Source organism: Lates calcarifer, linkage group LG23 (genome assembly GCF_001640805.2).
Source record: "Lates calcarifer isolate ASB-BC8 linkage group LG23, TLL_Latcal_v3, whole genome shotgun sequence".
Taxonomy (NCBI): Eukaryota; Metazoa; Chordata; class Actinopteri; family Centropomidae; genus Lates; species Lates calcarifer.
This window is the reverse complement of record NC_066855.1, coordinates 6,232,196-6,251,003: the sequence shown is the minus strand read 5'-3', so window position 1 is coordinate 6,251,003 and position 18,808 is coordinate 6,232,196. Positions and strand designations below refer to the sequence as shown.

The 18,808-nt window shown below is 40.9% G+C and overlaps 1 protein-coding gene across 9 annotated transcripts; it reads right to left on the bottom strand.

Moving 5' to 3' along the window:
• Positions 1 to 560: 560 nt before the first annotated feature.
• cyth1b (cytohesin 1b) lies at positions 561 to 18,428 on the bottom strand. 9 transcript variants are annotated; one of them, XM_018665491.2, is made up of 13 exons: positions 18,145 to 18,428; positions 9,152 to 9,234; positions 5,775 to 5,839; positions 5,129 to 5,195; positions 4,662 to 4,780; positions 3,904 to 4,097; positions 3,251 to 3,399; positions 2,929 to 3,040; positions 2,737 to 2,739; positions 2,286 to 2,362; positions 2,085 to 2,156; positions 1,647 to 1,801; positions 561 to 1,558 (listed from the first exon to the last, which is right to left on the bottom strand). In XM_018665491.2, exons 1-13 carry the CDS (start codon positions 18,230 to 18,232, stop codon positions 1,480 to 1,482), a joined length of 1,263 nt encoding a protein of 420 aa, XP_018521007.1. In that variant the 5' UTR covers positions 18,233 to 18,428; the 3' UTR covers positions 561 to 1,479. The 9 variants fall into 9 exon arrangements, with proteins under 9 accessions (XP_018521007.1, XP_018521031.1, XP_050922159.1 ...); XM_018665515.2 differs by lacking the exon at positions 18,145 to 18,428 and adding an exon at positions 14,561 to 14,739; XM_051066202.1 differs by lacking the exons at positions 2,737 to 2,739; positions 18,145 to 18,428 and adding exons at positions 5,983 to 6,421; positions 14,561 to 14,581 and having other exon boundaries at positions 2,286 to 2,364; positions 2,928 to 3,040.
• Between the last annotated feature and the right edge of the window lie 380 nt (positions 18,429 to 18,808).

Below are 18,808 nucleotides of genomic sequence, written 5' to 3'. Positions count from 1 at the left end.
AGATGCAGTGTAAAGCTGGATATAATCAATGTTTTTGCTAAAAAAAAAAAAAAAAAAAAGTGTGAAAAGGGATCATTCATAGTGAGAGAGAATCATACAACTCTGCAGGTTCCTCTCTGCTTTTTAGCATCTTACAGCTTGATGTTTTCGTTTTTGTTCAGACTGAGAAATCATAAGCTTTTATTGCGTACCTAGCTAACACCTAATGGTGTGAGCTAACTAACCAGATGATGAACAACTATTTCTTCAAGCCTTTGTTGTTTTTGCAGAACACCGTTATCATTCATTTGGAGTCGTGTTTCCGTTTCCGTCCATGTGATAACTGTAAGTTCAATATTCACTCTCTTTTGGCTCTGTTTTTAGTCTGGTACTGGGCTGAGTGATGTGGAAAGAAAAAGCACTGGATTTGTCCAAGTAAAATGCAAAGTGATCGCTGTAATTTTATGACATAACAATAACAGTAAAGAACAATCAACAGACTGATTTTCCTGCCCTGGTTTGATCATTGCTACACTTTTTTCCCTGACAAACGTCAAAAGTAAAAACAAGTCAGACTGTAATACTGGTTTGCAAAGTTTTAATGAGACAAAAACTGAAAACAATAAATTACAAGGAATCTGGATAAATAAATATTTAGCTAATTTATGCATTGCCTTCATTTCCATTAACAGTGGTTTGACAAAAGAACAACAGCAGTAAGAAAAACAGGCTTAGAAAAAAAGTGGCGACAAACTAAACAAAGAAGTCCAGAGGCCAGAGACCCAGACAAGGACCAAATATCTGACATTAATATCTTCAGTCTAGGACCAGATTTAATCCATGTCTGGAAAACAGACCTCAACTGATCAAAGTAGAGAGTGGTTGTAAACTAACAAAATTTTGGAAATGTCTCTGAATCACACTAATGTACAGTATACGATTCATACTGTAACTGTCCAGCATTTTCTCAGAACTCTTTCCACTGTAATGTTTGGTGTTTTACAACATCGTTTGTTTTTTTTCCTCACTGCCATTATTTAGGTTTCACTGATTACATTTTCAATGACTGAAATCATTTCCCACTCTCCTTCATGTTTTCCCTCCAATAAAATGTTCAGTCTGTATGAAGTGGGTCTGAGGAGAATCAGACACATTTCAACAGTGGTTTCAGCAGATCTGAAGAGGAGTGGGAGTCTTAACCAGGGGGCACAGCACGGTTACAGTACTGCATCAAGTATGATTTACAAAAGGAGGATTTCAACAAAAACTTTTATGACTGAATCATTTCATTTGAAAATGGGAAATGAAACATTCAACAGAAGGTCAAACCTGTAAAGAGAGGGGTGTCGGTGCCAAAGGAGGAGCCTCTTTAAAAGCTGAATCCTCTGCACCAGGTCCAAATGTCACCGCAGCAGCAGGAATATCAGGTCCACGTCCAGTCTGCTGCATTTTTAAGTCAAACCTGTGCTTGTTGTTTTCAATGTTTAATCCTCAGCAGCTCTACAGCCCCTTCAGAGATGACACCTTCTTCTTGCGAGCGGCCAGCATCTCGTAGAACGGGTCTTTGCTGATGGCAGCTCTGCAGGTGGAGGATGAAGGAGGGTTAGATGCAGGAAATCATCATCATCATCTGCAGGAGAGAGACAGAGAGATTAAATGTGACTCACTTGATGCTGTTGATCCACTCGTCCTTCTCCTCTGTGGTCGGGGCGGAGATTCTGTAAAAAGTGTGGTTTCCCTCGACGACGCGGCCGTCTGCCTCTGTCTTACAGGCCTTGATCACCTGATCCTTGTGGTTGGGGATGAAGAGCTCGAAGCAGTTCTGGGGAGAGAGAGCAGCACAAATAAGATGAGTCAGGAGGGTTGTGTCAACAGGAAACAGAATGAAAAGTGCAAAAATACAAATTAGGTGTATTTCAAGATTCATCCAGCGCCTTCTTGTTTTATGTTATTTAAGAAAGGTTTTGGATATATTTCATCAGTCTACCTTTGCTATTTCTCTTTCCAGACATGACACCAAGCTAGTGACCTCTTGTGGAGAGAAAAATAGCAGAAATGGTAAATAATGTGACAAAATGTGGCCAAGAGAGAAGAAAGGTTTTTACTGGTTTCTTGGAGTCATCAACTTCTCTGATGCTCAGATTTTCCAGTGGAATAATCCCTCTGGGTTCCTTGTCCTTGTAAACACAGCAAAGAGAGAGAATAAATTACAACGTGAGAGATCTAAGTATAACTTTCTTAAGCCTTCGGTTTTGAAGATATTTCTGTTCTTACTCCGCCATGCCGTCAAAACAGAAATTGCTTACAGTTGTGTATTCAAAGTAGTAGAGGCAGTTATCTGTGAGAATGAACCAGCGTCTCTTCCAGGTCTTAACTCGTCCACCTGAGGAGAAATTACAGGTGAGCTTCTGCTTCAGCGCAGACAGAAACTTTATTTGTCAGAGCTATAGTGACACTCTGAAGCACACTGATGGCACAAATCAGCAGAGGCTCGCAAAAGCCGAGGTTAAAACTCGGGTCAGTGTCCAGATCAGGGAATCCAGCAGTTAGAAGCAGATGTGAAACAGCTTCAGTGGCTTTTTCACATCAAGCACAGAAGTGAAGTCAGATATAAAAATGAACGATCGATCTTTATTCTGACTAAAACTGACATGAAGGTGAATGCACGCAGCCAGTGGGGGGTAAAAAAGGCAGGGAGAGGGGGGCAGCTCAGAAGCAAAGCAGTGTGTTAAAGCTGGGGAGTTGAAGGATACATACCTCCTGGAGTCAAAACCCATGAAATACAAACAAACAAAAACAACATCAGCATATGAGTATTACAAAAATGAAGTATCTGACATCTCAACATGATTTAAAGAAGCAGTTACAGAACCTGTCCACTAGAGGGCTGTCCAACTGAATAAATTACATCAAAACTAAATCATTTCTCACTGAACTGGATGCACATACCGAGTTTCAGAAGCCATCCTTCTCTGTCGGGGTTGAAGAAAGTGTGCGTGAGGTCGTTCCCATCATCCTCTGGGATCTTAAAGGGTTCATTCTTGATGCTGTCGTACAGGTTCTACAGAGAGGGAGAGAGACAGGCGAAGAGGGATGTAGAAATGTTAGAATGTGGATTTACAGTGGGAGTTGGGGAATGTTCTCCAGAAACTTTAAATCCTGAGTCATAAACACAGTTTTGTATCTAAGTTACATGTTTCATTCACCTGATTTTGACTGAGCACCAACATCACAGGCGGGGGTATGATTTAGGAACATGAACTTCTCTCACCCTGAGTAGCTCCTCCGGCAGGTCTCCTCCGTCATTGATGCCTCTGTTCATTGCTGTGAATCGCTGAACCGAAGGTTTGTCCTTCACGTTGGGGTTGTGTAGACTGGTGTTCAACATGATCACGGCAAACGACAACACGTAACAGGTATCTGTACAAAAAATAAAAACACTTAATTCATCTCCTATTCATTATTTCTCTTAAGCATCTTATGTTTCTCTCTGGATATTTGAGGCTCAGTGACATCTTTAAAAACTCTTCTTTTTAAAAAGGCTTTTTATTAATTTTAGCACACTGTTTTATTTCCAACATTTGTTCTATTGTTTTTGTCTTTAAATTATTGTTGAGTATTTTACTTTTTGTATTAGTTTTAATTGTAAAAAAGTAGTCCAGAAATGTTCTGGTTCACCCATGTAAAACACTAAATTTAAACAGATGATTTCAACAGGAGATTACAAGAATAACAGAAGTATCTGTGATGTGTTTTTGTGATCCAGTCTGACAGCCTGACATATGAGGCCAGAATTCAGACTGTGAACAGATGTTTTGGGAAGAACCATCGTTTTACTGCTGACTCCTTTTGTATTTATCAAAAATAAAAACTGTAAACATGTTTTTTTTGCCTGTTCTCTCTCTGACAAACACATTCTTATACCTGTGCTCTGAAACACTCCGGGGTTACAGTGACAGTATCTCTGAGCGAAAGCCTCCATCATGCGGTCGATCTTCTGAGCCTCGCCGGGCAGCCTGAAGCTCCACAGGAACTGCCTGAGAGCCTGAACCAGGTTCAGGTCCGTGAACTCGTGTAACTCGAGGAAGGCGTGCAGAACCTCAATGTTGAATTCATCTCTGCACGATACAAGAAAAAAATCCCACACACACCCACACGCACACACACAAACACACACACATGCACACGGAGGGGGAGCAAAGAGAACGAAAACAGGATCAAGAACTGAATGCCGCTGTTTAGCTCGCTAACTTGGCAACTGAGAGAGAGATGGATGAGATGTGACGAATCAGATAAAAACAGATTAATGGATGATCTTTTAGAACTGATAATGCACCATAAGCTCATATATATAATATACTGTATAGCACTGATGAGGCCTGATTTGCCCTTTCACATGTGCAAATGTTTACAGCTTTGGAAAAAGTCCATAAATAGAAATTATCAGGATGATATTTTTAGAACAGGTTTTCTGGTTCTGTTAATATTATTTCTGATGAGAAATAGACATTTTTCACAGAGGACAAAAACTGGCTGAACTCCATTTATCTGCCTCAGTTTTAGGCTCATTGTCACGGCTTACTGGAGCACTTTTCTGGACTGCTTTCCCAGCTATAATAAGTCAAAATGTCCGCGGTGAAAAGGGTCTATTATTTTGAGGGACCATTGTTAGTATCACATACCTCTCCCCCAGGTAGTCCCCAATGGCTGTCTTATTAAGCCCCTCCCCCTTGTAGAGAAACTGGGCGATGTCGTCGCTGGTGTTTTTCAGCAGGGAGCTGTCAATCAAAAAACGGATCCCCTGAGGAGGAAAATCAGAATACGTAACGTCATCAACTGGAAAATACAAACACACTGAAAATGAAGTGCAGGATGGGATGTCAGTGTCACCACAGTCTAATCAAGAGCTGCAACCATGATCAGCCCCATCCTGGTACTTCTCCTCTGTGACAATTGTGTTTTATTATCATTGTAAACTAAACATGTTTGGGTTTTACACACAGAATGACATTTAAAGACTTTGGGAAACTGAGATGGACTTGTTTTAATAACTAACAGATTAATCAATACTGAAATTAATCATTAATTGAAACCCTACACTTATCTGTTACATGAAAGAAGGGAGAGTCGGACATTGATTCATTCTCACCTTCTTGGGATCCATGTTAAACTTTTTTCGGCCCATGGCCATCTGTTTATTCCTCTGCATGCTTTTCCTAAAAAAAAACCAAACAAACAAAAAAAAAATTTAAACTGTTTCAAAAAAGAGAACTTTGATAAACTGCACTGCAAACACACAACCAGTGGTTATATCATCAACAATCTCACTGACAGAGATGAAGCAGATTAGCTGGTTTATTGATTAGTTGATAGACAGACAGCAACTTTGAAAGCTTAAAGTTCCAAACCATCTCTGTTTGTTGCTTCTTAGATGGGACATTCTGCTGCTGTTTCTATTTTATGTCATAGTAAGCTTAATATTTGGAGTGTAGACATTTATGGTCAACCTCAGGGACACATTTCACAAAGCAAAGATAATTAAGCTTTCAGATACAGTCGAAGGATACTAAATTATTATTAGACGACATTTTCTACAGAATAACAGATAAAATAAACAATCTTTAGTTGCAAGCCCTGAATCCCACAAGGCAGTAAACTCAGTTTCTAAGTATGGCTGATTTCTCTGGTCGTTTTCACGGCGCTCCCCCTTGAACACGCTTCCACTAAAACAAAGGCTGAGTGGACCATAGCCGCCTACACACATGCACAGAAATGGCTGTTGAGAGATACTTTACCTCTCTTCAGTCAGGCCCAGGTTTTCAATCTCATTGGTCACCTCTGCTATCTCATCCTTCAGTCTCTGAGAGCAGACAGAGGGAGAAGAGAAGAGGGATGAAGGAGAAAGAGGAAGGGAAAAAAGGTTGATTGTTCTGTTTGGATTTAGATACGGAAACGAGACAAGCACATATACATGTGATATCTGTGTGATGTGTGACCCCTTACATAAACCTCCAGAGAGGCTTTGATGTCAGCATCAGCGCAATGCATTACACATGGTCATCTGTTCCAGCTGCATCTCACTGACCAACACATCCAGACACTTCTTATTGGAGAGTCGACCCAGTGATAAAACCCCCGAAAAAGTGCAGACATGATTCACTCTCTCTCAGTCCAACTCATTCTCCCTCTCGGCGGGAGTTATGTGGAGCAGCCGCCCTCTGTAGAAAATCCTCTCTGGGAGCTGTAGCACCTGTTCTGGGGTCAGAGCCGACCACCCTCTCTCTCCCCCGCTCCTCCTCTCCTCTCCCCTGTGCTGACCTAGATTTATCAGCCTGCTCCCACCCCCCACCCAGCCCTGACACCCACCTCGGCCTGTTTGAGTGTCACACTGGTGGGGAGACGGGAGTATGCAGGATCAAAGACTTTGACTGGCTTAGCAGAGCTGCTTAGAGGCAGAGGTTTAGAGGAGGAAAGAACAGAGGAGAGAAACAGATGGAGAAACACTGAGCACAGCAGAAAGAGAGAATGGACTAAAATAATAATAGAAGAGAAACAGAAGTTGACAAGATGAGTCTCAGATTAGAGTTGTAATAAGCTACACTCCCTCAGTGAGTGAAAACCAGGCTATGTCACCCCCAAGCTAAGATAAATAACTTCAGTTGTCTGGATTCCGCCATGCGCGTTTCCATGGTTGCACCCCCCCCACCCCACCCCAGTATCAACGAACATCATCCTCTGTCTCCATTACTGGAATATTTCATGGCTCATTACCCATCTGCCCCCAGGGGCAAGACGGGGGGGGGGGCGGGGCTTAGAGGAGAGAAACGCACAACGAGAGTCGACCTCAGTAATAAACTCAATCAATCTACTTAGAGCGTCGCTGCCCTGAGGGCGTGTTTGGGTTTTTGTTTGTGTGTGTGTGTTTGTGTTTTTCTCTCACTGTGTGTGTTTTGGATGACCACCTTGCTGACTGGGGGACTAGGGACGGGGTCTGGTGGAATTTTATTGAATCCGAATTCTTTCAAATCACTAATGGAAGAAAAGATTTTTGAGAGCGATACAGGATTTTGATATTTGAGGATTTTAAAAATCTTGTAACTATATATGGGCTGATATTGATTTTAAAACAGAAATATAACATAAACAAAGATTTCTGATAAGGATCCCTCATGTTAGTTACTGAGGAGGACATGGGAAGTGTCTGAATCAGATTTCACTGTCATTAACTTGCCTCAGCGAGCACATGTTTGTTCCTGTGACTTCCTCAGCTGCTCTTATAATCCCTCTAATTTCACCACTTCTGGCCAGCTGTTTAGAAATGTGACGGTCAGACATTAGCTGACGGGGGTTGGCGTTTCCAGACTGGAACTGTACTGACAATGTGAGTCGTGGGCTTTTATTTAACTTTTAACATTTATTTAGATTGTTTGTTCATGAGGATGAAGACAGCCTTTTCCCTCCATCTTGCTAAATAAATGTACCCGAATAAAGAGCTGACACAGACAGTCCCGCTAATTTATTTAAGGTTGGGGGGTGAACTGATGCAGGGGGTTATCCCGTCCCTCCAGGCAGAGAGAGCTAGAGGACACACACATATTTATATATATATGAGCTGTGCACCCCCCCCTCATACACAAGCACCCCCACACAAAGAGGATCATCTGTCTCGAATGCATACAGTAACGCTCCAGTGGTCATACCCCTAAAAACCCCTCTACCCTCCAAACACACACACATATACACACAAACGAACCTCTCTAGGCGCACTGGTCTAGACATGGAGGAACAAATCCAGTCAAGGACAAAGAGAAAAAAGAGCTACCCGAACAATGTGATGTTCAGACAAAGACGAAAAATGGAAAAGCAAACAATGCACTGTGAGATTTCACTTTTTCTGCATTTCCCCAGTTTGAAATAATTAAAACAGTTTAAAGAATAGGCTCACCACAATAGTCAGGTGCCCACATGAAACTGCTTCTTGCTTGCTGTAATCATTCCTCCTGTTCATACTGACTATTAAAATATCCCTTTTTAATGTCAGATCCACAATCCATAGTCTGTGCAAGTTAGCGTTAGACAGTTCTACTGGACATCTTCCAAAACTACAGTGTTTTTAGTACCAGAATCCTTCTTTTTGTGTTTTTCTTCTTCCATTGCAACAGAGAAACATTGTCCAGGCAAACACAGAGAGGATATTTTATACTAGAAGGTCAGTAACTGTGGATGGTACCCTTTTGATCCATCTAACTCAGAACACTGAAGCTTCATATTAATTTTAAATTAATTTTAACACAGAGGATGGTGGACCTTCTCCCATATAACTTACATTGTAAAAGCTGTGAACCTATGGTTTAAAAAATGTAATGTTAAGGAGAAAGGAGACTCGCAACAGTCCAGATAACCACAGGATTCACAGCAGGGACAAAAACAAACCCCCTTTCATGGCTGCTCTGTTGACAGAGTATTTTGTCCAAGCAGTAATCACTGAGGATAGAAAACAGAAATAGACTGAAGGCCAAGAACGCCACATGAATTCAACTCGAGTTTTGCTTCAATACTAACAAAGTGATTTTAGAAATAAAAGGTAGGACTGTGCGGATCAAGTTTTTCCAGCCTCAGTCCCGATCAGAGTTCTACAATATTGGGTATCTGTCATTCCAGAGTCCAATTGGATACTTACATCTACCTAAATGTTGATTAAACATGTATCTGACGACATTGAAATAACACAGGTAACCTTCTACATTTGGCCCACCTTATTTTTCACAGTTTATTTGAACCTGGATAATGAAGCTTTCATTCATGTTCTCTGTTTAGGCTACATACCCTCTCTGATGCTGCAGGCATCGGCACAGAAACAAAAGACTGATGACTTATACAAATGCAGCAGTGACGTTGTTGAAAACAGAGATGGCGGACCGGCTTAAATGTTCCAAAAGAATTTGTGGGAGGAGGAACAATGTATTTAATTATTTATCTACCGTCAAACACGGAAACACAAGGTTTGATAAGGGATTCAAATGGATCTGAATTTGATAAATGGATTCTGAACTGGATTAAGATGCAACAAAGGGGTATTGAATCCCATTCCTTGCCCTGATAGAGATCCTTATCATCGGCTCAGGACGCCCCTAGTGTGAGGGAGTGGAGGCAGCGTGAGCGTTGCTCTTACTTGTATGTCCTGCAGGAGCTCCTGTTTTCTGCGGCGGATGCTCTCAAGCTCCTGTCTCTCCTCTGGACTGAGGTCATCAGGCACTGTATGTACAAACACACACATGTACAAAGGAGGATGAGAGACCTGAGAATCCCACTGGTCTGGGTCACTATGGCAACACAATCTTTGATCCACCAACACACACCCCCATCCCGACATCCAAACCCCAAACTAGAGGATGAAATCAACCCTCTTTGTCTTATACTGATGTATACATATACATACATACACACACGCACATAGGGTGAAACATAATGAGTTTTGGTCATAACATCACTGCTCAGTGACGAGGAGGAAACAATGACAACAATTAATATTTTTTCCATTTTACAACTGATAAAAGCAACATTCATATTTGCCAGAACTAAGCAGCATTTATAAAAGTAGAGGCAGCTTTTGAGGCCATTTAAACACTGAAAAATTGTGTCATTTGCTGTTCTCTAAAAACCTGTTAACAGACTTCTTTTGACACAAATAACCTTTCACAGTGTTTGATTTGGGAGACACATTGGTGGACATGGTGTTGTAATGGCAGATTAATATCAGTGCTTTGTATCAGACTAAAATGTGCTTTTAACTAAGAATTAACTAGGACTAAACAATCCAGTTGCTATTTCACTCCTGACTTAACAATTTAGACATGCCTGCTGTAAAGATGCAAAATAATGAGGCAGATTACGCCCACCATACAAAAGTTTGCTTTGTAATACAATACTTATGTTGACATCATAATATGCTAGTATATGTGATGAATAACAGAATATATCCTGGTTTAGCGTACAGCAGTAAGATAGGAGAGGCTGAGTCAGTGTCTTGAAGATTCAGCCATTTTTACAGAAATTAAAATCTACACATGGCTGGTGAAGTGATGTAATTTAATAAGAAATAATGATAATATTTATTATCTATATATACTCTGCCTATAAAACCAAATGTGAAAAATGACCATTACAGTTTCTCAAAGCCCAAACTAATCTAATATAGCAGTTATTTTGTCTGACTAACACTCAAAAACCAAAAGTTAGTCACTTTACTCTAATTTATGATAAGCAAAAGCAACAAACTCTCACATTTCAGGAGATGAAAAAATCAAATCTTCTGCATTTATACTATAAAAATGCTAAATTATTAATTGATTATCAAGTTAATTGATGATTAATTCGATGTTGATCAATTAATCCACTTACTAACTTACAACTAGGGTTCACTGGCTTCATTAACCAGAAGAAACATCAAATGAATAATAGTATGAAAATGGCTCATCAGGTTTGATATCTTTCTGCCCTCCACCCTCCATTTAAAACACACCCTACAGTGTGTGTGCCCTGATAGAACAGAAGCTCTTGAGCCCTGAGACACACACATCAAATCTGCAGAAGAACGATAACGTGAGGAGGGAAATGCTGATCTGCCAGTGACTGACTTGTGGTTTTTCTTGTGAAAACATGAGAGAGGGGGGAAAAAGGAAAAGAGAACAATAAAGAAAGGGAACGAAGCATGAAGTGTTAGTGAGCTGATCTGCATATTTCATGTTCCACGTCTAAAGTCAACAGTGCACACCTCTGCACTGTTGACTATAATTGCTGCTGCTCCCCACTGGGTGCCTCATAAAAAAAGCTTCTGCTGTGGCGACTTTCTGAAGAATATAGAAACACTCTAACTGGAGACAGAGGTGAAGAAAAGGAACAATTTATGCTGAGTAACAAGGAGCCACAGAGGACAAATCAAGCTGTGCTGCTGCTGCAATTCGTCAGACTCATTAGGGGAGTCACGCTGAGGGATTCAAATCAACTGTTCATGTCTGTTTGCCATCATGACCAAGTTACTCAGTGTCAGTCTCTGGGAAACTAAGTGATTAAAAAGAAGAGGAGGTGTTGGCTGATATGGTTGAAATTATTAGAACAATATTGCAGATTGAATCCCACATACACTAAAATAATCAAACTGACTAGAGGTGAAGTGAGTCGATTAGTCGCCCTTAAATTTACAGCTAAGATTGTTGAAGTCATATTTCAAGCAAATATGTCAATATGTAGGTTTCTCTTCTTCAAGAGACAACTGAATATATCTGGGGGTTTTTTTTTAGAAAGTTTTTCAGACACAACAAGCTACTTCCAAGAGATAAACTTGGGTTCTGGGAAATTATGAAGGGGTTTCCCATGTTTTCTGACATTTTTTAGACCAGACCAACTGTTCAGCTGATAAATAAATAATCAGATAATTGATTAAAAATGAGAAAAAAAACTCTACATTACATCAAACGAGACCAAACTTTAACTTGAATAACTACATTTTTAATTATTATTTTGGAGAGAAGATATTTGTAAGATGATAAATCATGATGATAAGACCATTTCATCACAGTATGATTCAAAAAAATGTCTATAAATGATCGATTTTATTTGTCACCCGGCCCTATGTTCAAGTATTATGGTTTCTTACAGACTTAAAGACAAAGTTTAGGTTTATTTGAGCATTTTAAATGATATATTTCAGCCTGAAATTAATTTGTTAATAAAATACTTCTGCTTTTAAGAGGTATACGCCTGTGCGAAAGGGATTTTTCCAACCAGCCAACCAACTCCACCTCTGGCTACAGGCAAATTCAGAAAAGTCCAGTGTGGTGTGACAGGTGCCGCCTGCCTTGGATACTGGAATTATTTACATACTGCAAACACACAGACAGTGACGCACTCTCATTCAGCATCATCACACACACATGCCCCCCTTTGCTCAGAGAGAAAGAATTAAGTAGGCCGGAGTAGCTCCTATTATAAACCTGAGGACAAGAATAACGCACCATTGTGAGCAGGGCAACAGTGAAACTAGCATTCACTCACTTCCTCTCTCTGCCTTTCATCAAGAGAGGAAATAACAGCCAGTGGATTTATGATGCACTATCACATCATCATTTCTCTGCAACAAACACACACAAAAAACACACACATTCTGACATAAATAACAACATGCAGCTCCTCAACCAGCTGCTCTGCATAGTCTTAAGGTCACCGTGTGTGTTTGTGTTGGCAAGTAATGGGACACCTTGTCATAGCAATGCTGCTGATGACCAGCTGCTCAGGACAACCAACATATCCAGATTTAAAGTGTACTCTCTCTCTATCCTACTTCCACTCTGCGGTTTGTAGGTTACTGCAGCACATCACTTCCTGAGAAGGTGCAGTGACATATGGAGAAAAAAAAACCTAACCACATTATATCAACCAGCAGTTACCAAACATATGTCCTGGTTTGGTTTCCGGCTCTCATAAGATGTCAGAGGAAGACGTGACAACACACACACTCACACAATCAAGCAAACACACTCACTCATTCAGAGAAGTTTCTGCAAAACTGCTCTAAGGCAGAAGTAATGATGACGCACTGAACACCTACACATTTGTGTCACAATCCTGAGGCTCATACCAGAGAAAGCGTCTGTGTGCCGGGTGGCTTCACCACCGGTCTCAGCGGGTCCCTGCGCAGCCCAAAAACACTCAGTTCTTTGTGGTTTTTAAGTCGTCAAGGTTTGATTCTCACTGCAGCTCCACAGAGAGTCCACAACTCTCACTAAGTCACCAGTCTGGTACAAAATAGTCCAGTGCGGCGTCTCCCAACAGCACAGTAATAATCCAGTCCTGTCTGATCTTTCCAATCCCAATCCCAATCCTGTGGTCCTCTAGTCCGGCCGCCCTGCCTCTTTAATCCTCGGGCAGTCGTTTCAGCAAAGGGGAGAGGAGAGGAGGGGAGCAGCTAAATGAGGATGAGGACGAGTGTGTGAATGTGTGACTCTGTGACTGTGTGAGAGAGGGGGGGAAACCCTTGAACTCTCATCTCTCTTCTCCCACCCTCTGTCCATCTTAACTCCTCCCTCCTTCAATGAATGCAGCTCCCCCACGTGGACACCGGTGTCCGAGGGGAAGAAAGAGGGCGGGAGGTGCGGTTTCGCGTCTTCAAAACAGTGTGTGGTAAAGTAATGAGGAGGGGGTGCACACATGAGGTTGACTCACATCTCTCACAATGCAACAAATACAACAATTATTAAACAACAGCTTTCTGTTAAGGCAGACTTAAGTCAGTCTACCTTCTCGCTCATCACACGTGTTTGCTCATAGACATGAACACAGCAACAACAGGCATGGCAGCTGACCCAGGACCCAAGGCAAAGCAGTATTGGGGTAATGACTAGGAATTTATCTGTACTTTTAAAGATTGAGAGTTTCAGTGTCTGGCACCGTTCACAAGGAAATAATTGTCCACCTCGATGTTCACAAGGCGATAATTGTCCGTTTCAATGTTCCCCTCCGGCCTGTGGATAACAAGCTCAACAGAGTGATATAATCCTGTGGTTATGGTAAACTCCCTTGGTGACTGATTGCATTCATGCAGCCTTAAGGCTCGAAAGTCCAATAAGTAAGAAAGCAGAAACAAATCCAACAGCGGGGGAACAAAATGTGCCCTGACACAGAAAAGTAAAACGAGTATCTGTCTGGGAGAAAGCGGTCAACATGGACTACCAGTGTTATAAGTAAAAATGAAGCAGCACTCACTCTGTCAAATGGGGAAAAAGCTGTCTGATATTTCCTACTGGACAGTATCTGCTTTGCTTGAAAAACAATTTACTGTATGATATTTGTTGCTCATAATGACAGCTTTTCTCCTCACCTGACACTTACTTTAAGCACATTTTGTGATCTGTTTTGACAGATATTCCCCAGCTGACAGCACAAGACACCTCACTGTAAAAGCACATCCTGTCAGAGAGGCTCAAACTGTTAAAGGAAACACCAGTGCAGCTGTGAGGAAGCCGGCCCGAAAGTTTTTTTGTTTTTTTGTTTTTTGTGGCAAATTCTCCCTCTCTGCACTGACCTTTTATTTTTGCAGCCTCTCCACAACCTCCTACAGCTGACTGTATCCCAACTCTTTGGTCACGTTAAGTTTGGAAAACCGAGCAAATGAGGTGCACGCAGCCAAGTCAACTAAAGAGCCGAAGTTTTTTTGAGGGCAATTCCCTCATTTCCAACTCGTAAATGGGCGCATTGACTTTATTTATAGACATATGAACTATGAAGTGCTGCGCAATAAGCAGGAACCCCCATGAGGTCTGGCCTCAATCCAGATTAATAATAATGGATCCCTTGTGCCAGTTAATAAAGACTGCTAAACACTATCAACAAATTAGTCAGATGAGAACTTGTTGCTTTCGCTCTTTAGATGGGGTTTTAAAGGCCAAAACACATGAAACTGCCTGCTATTAAGCTACGTGCTTGCTCTAGTTATCTACCACTGGATAAAGTTACGTTAGCTGGTTAGCCTCCAAGTTAGCCCTGCTTACTGTAACGTTAACTAAAAGCGGCTCAGGCAACTTACCAACTCCGTCTTCCGACTTCAAAACCATGTCTGTGCTGCGGGGCGACGGGGGCTAGTAAGATAACGGTAAATATATCACTTTAAAGTAACTTTCGAGGTCGAGACGTGTCTGTATTTTCGTCTGTCTGTCACCGTTAGACTGGCAGTTAATGACAACTGTCCGTGTAGAGACAGCCGGCGCTAGAGCAGGATGACGTAGGCGTGGCTTGCGTGGCAGCAGCCAATCAGAGAGCGGCTAACAAATCCAATCTATCTATCTATCTATGTTGGTGAGTTGTGAAGTGAATAGTACAACAAACAGAATACTAAGTACCTCCCACCCTCCATTCCCTTTTACAGCTGTTCAGCATGGAGATGGAAATATGGAAATATTCTACTTTGTGGTTGTGTGTAGCAGTGGCACAGGATAGAGGGAAGAATGGATTCCCTTAAAGAAATTGAAACTGAAAAGAGGTAGAACAGTGATCCAGAGCACACTTTAAAAATCCAGTGTGAACTACTCGGACAGTCCCCTGACATGAACAGTAATTTCCAACTGGAAGAAAAAGTGGGTAAAAACTCCTAAATCAAGAACAGAAAGGATGTTAGCAAGCTGTGATATCTGCCAAAGGAAAAAGGGAAGGAAGGTGGTGTGTGTTGTAGCTGCTCAAGATGGAGCTCATTTTTAACTGATACTGTTTCATCTCCAGTGATGTTTTGATTTGCAAATGTAACAGTTACTATAGCTGCCAAATACATGTAATGGAATAAACAGTATAGTATTTCCCTCGGAAAGGGAGGGGAAGTCTAAGGTGGCAAGAATGCAAATACTCAGGTAGGCGTTTTATTACACATACTATGATAACTGACTGAATATCTCATTATTGCATTGGTACGTAGCTGCTTTGTTGCTTGCAGTCAAGTATGTCTTGTAATTTTCACATAGTATTTAATCATTTTAACCGTTTCATTCTTAACATCTCAGCCATTTATTGTTCTCTGGTGGTAACAGTTTCAATAACTGTGTGTAAAGATTTTTTAAAAATGTTTATTAGTTTGCACAATTGTGACTTTCTAGGTAAAAAAAAAGTGTTAAACATAAAGTCATAATCTTGACTTCTGGAGTCAAGCTTCTGTCTTTCAAGTCCAAATTACGTCTTCATCTGTCACAATTATGAGATGGTCATAACTTCGACTTCCCATCTCATCATTCTGCTATGTTGTTTGCAGCCAGCATGTCTTTTGGCTCAGCATTTCATACTTTCGGCTGTTTGTCATTCCAGCTATTTTTAATTCTTTGGCAAAAGCATATGTGTGCAGAGAGAAAAGGAGAAATGGAAAGAAAAAAAATGTGTTTAGGAGTTTGCATGCTTAAATCAGTATGTCTGTATTTTTATAGATGCGTGTGTCTAGCGTGTATTCCTTTCTTTGTATATCTCTGCTCATAAAATCAGTTTTTATGGGTTTTTGTCTGCGAGTAATATGTATAAATGCTTTAGTTTCTCAGGTTTTAGCACTCTACCCTGTAAAATAATGAAAGACTTGGCAGTGGCAGAAGTTTTTCTACATTCAAGCAGAAGATACACAACACAACAAGAAGCAAATTTAACTAACTTCAAGATAAACCCCCCCCCCCCACCCGCTGAAGAGGGGTGAAACAGAATATTTATCCAAATGGGTATGAAGACTGAGGAAGCAGGGTTTGATATCAGAGATGGATGACTTGTGTGTGAGGGAAAGAGGAAGGGAGAGGAGAGGATGTAAGGAAGGATGCAGGAAAGGAGGGCAGAGGATTGCAGCTGTGTGCTTGAATCAGTGCTTTATTCAGAGTTTGGACACACCAAAAAACAGGATATGTTTAGGAGGGTGAGGAAGAGCGGCTGCAATTTAACAGTTTAAAGGGTCAGCTCACCCAAATACAAAAGACATATTTCATTGCCTCTTTTTGAAAAGTATCAAGCTGTGAACAATTTTCATGCAGACTATAGGTGGAAAGCAGTTCAAATGAAAACTTGTGAGGGCTGTGGATTATCAGGGACGATGTTTGGGAAAAAAAAATTGGTTGTTTTTCAGTGTTGTACCGCAAATAAAATCGGATTCATCTCCACTGTTTAAAGGACAAATTAAAGCAGAACTATATGCACTATTAAAAACAAGTGAGGACACAAAGCAGCTCTTTAATACGTCTGGCGAATAAGTGGTAAATGTAAAGCTGTTAATCAAAGGAGGCTACTGTGGAGAGTAAATACGCTTCATGGCTAAAGGTTTTTATCTGTGAAAAACATCACTGTTGCAGAGGCCTCGAGGCTTGAAAATAAGAAAGAAGAAAGCAACGGAAACGGTGTGGAAAATGAGGGGGAAGTCCAGCTATAGAAAGAAAAGTCATAAAAGCTGTAAGGCAAAATGGAAATAACCTGGATGAGCAGTGTGTTGCTTTCATTGTGTAAAAATGGCTTCTGAATGAGTGGTGTGAAATACAGTATGAAAGCACCTGCGCAGAGGGAGAACAGTGGGCAGCGATGGAGATTATGTCACTACACAGCATCCACTGGAGAGGAGGATCCTGGACCAGAGGATGATGGGTGTGCGTCATGTTCTCAAATCAAGCCCACCATCTCACACAAAACACACACACACACACACACAGTTTGCCTGACTCATGTGTGTGTGTACATGACCACAGAAATGTCAAAAACACAGCATGGTGTGCACACAGACACACTCTACACAGCGCTCTGTGTCTTGATAACCTAACTACAAATCACCACGGCAACTGAACACTGATAGCACTTTGTGCCAGTCTTGCTCTCCATGTCTCGACTGTGTTTGTCTGTCATTTATAGGCTTATCAAGAGTCGCACAGAAGCAACATAAAGCCAACAAAGACCTGTAATATTAACAATGATCATAATTTATTTTGTTAAAACACAGCCTTCTGGAGGTTGATTTTGATTCATTTTTGTATTTGTTTAGCACCTTTAAACTGTCCTTACCCCACATGCATGGTATCCTTGTTTTCAGAACAAACTCAGCTATGAGTCTGACTTCTCATTTAGTCAATTTAACATAAACACAAAGCTGTCAGGAACCAAAAACACATACATTTTAACACTGGTGCCTATAAAAATTCAGAAATTTGTCATCATAAAACCTCAAAATCTCATTATAGAACAGCTCAAGTTTGAAAAAAAAAAATATTCACCATTCATGTGTAAAAATACAGCAAAAATATGCAAAGAATAAAACTAATAAAACCATAATGGAGGCTATTAACATGTGAAGTGATTTTATTTCTACTTATTTGCTGTCTTCATTTAAAGTCTATATACACCTGTAAATAACTAAAAACTATTACTAATTCACAGTTTGTGGAACTGTGTCACACATCAACACTTTCTCAGCTTGTCTCTACATGATATGTAAATGAAGTTACTGAAAATAAAAAAAATTATAAAGAACAGCTCCACAGGGTTAAATATGAATGTAAGAGAAAGCATGTTTCCACAGCTCAAAATGAATGTTGTTTACATATCAAATTATACCAGAATTATTCATGGGCTCACAAATATTTCCTGAGACAACAGAGAAGGAAGTGAAGCACTCACCTGTGGCTGCAGCAGGTGCTCCTGGTCGAACCGTAGGACAGAGAAACGCCTGGAAACTGGAGGCGCACAGTTCACTAACAGTCCCCATCACAGCACTGTGTAATTCAGGAGTTTGTGACAAAAACAGACTAACACTATCCTCTCAGCATCTCAGTTTCTCTACTCCCCCTTAAGTTGGCGTCATAGTTTACTAAAAGGAGATCAAATCGGCGGCAGGCTCAGACTCTGGTCTCAGTGAGAGGCTCATTGAATAAACTGGGGCTTTAGTGTTTCTCCTCCGACTGCCACCAGACTCTGACGGACTCTCAGAAAAACACTCTCTGCTCTCACTCTCTCTCCTCCCTCCTCCCTCATGTTCACACACTTGACCTCACTCCAGAATTCAGCCTCTCACACACTCCACATTTCCACTACTGCACACACAAAACCCTGTCATTTTATTATACACATTGATGGGTTTTTAGAGAACTGATTAAAAAAACATTCTCCATGTAAAAGGGCATGTAAATAAAAGAACACACACACTCTACAGAGTACAGACACACACTCACTGTTGTGTCACTTTAAACAGGTGCTAAAGTATTCTTGGAAGTGATGACAAATGTACACACACATGCACACAACCTCGTATCCTCCTGTTTCACACCCACACACACATCAGAGC

Coding starts and splice junctions, on each gene's coding strand:
- cyth1b (XM_018665491.2), bottom strand. CDS start 18,232: ATGGGGACTGTTAGTGAACTGTGCGCCTCCAGTTTCCAGGCGTTTCTC. Junction 3,041..3,250: donor TGCCGGAGGAGCTACTCAGG/GTGAGAGAAGTT, acceptor CCCTCTCTGTAG/AACCTGTACGACAGCATCAA. Junction 2,157..2,285: donor ACTACTTTGAATACACAACT/GTAAGCAATTTC, acceptor TGTGTTTACAAG/GACAAGGAACCCAGAGGGAT.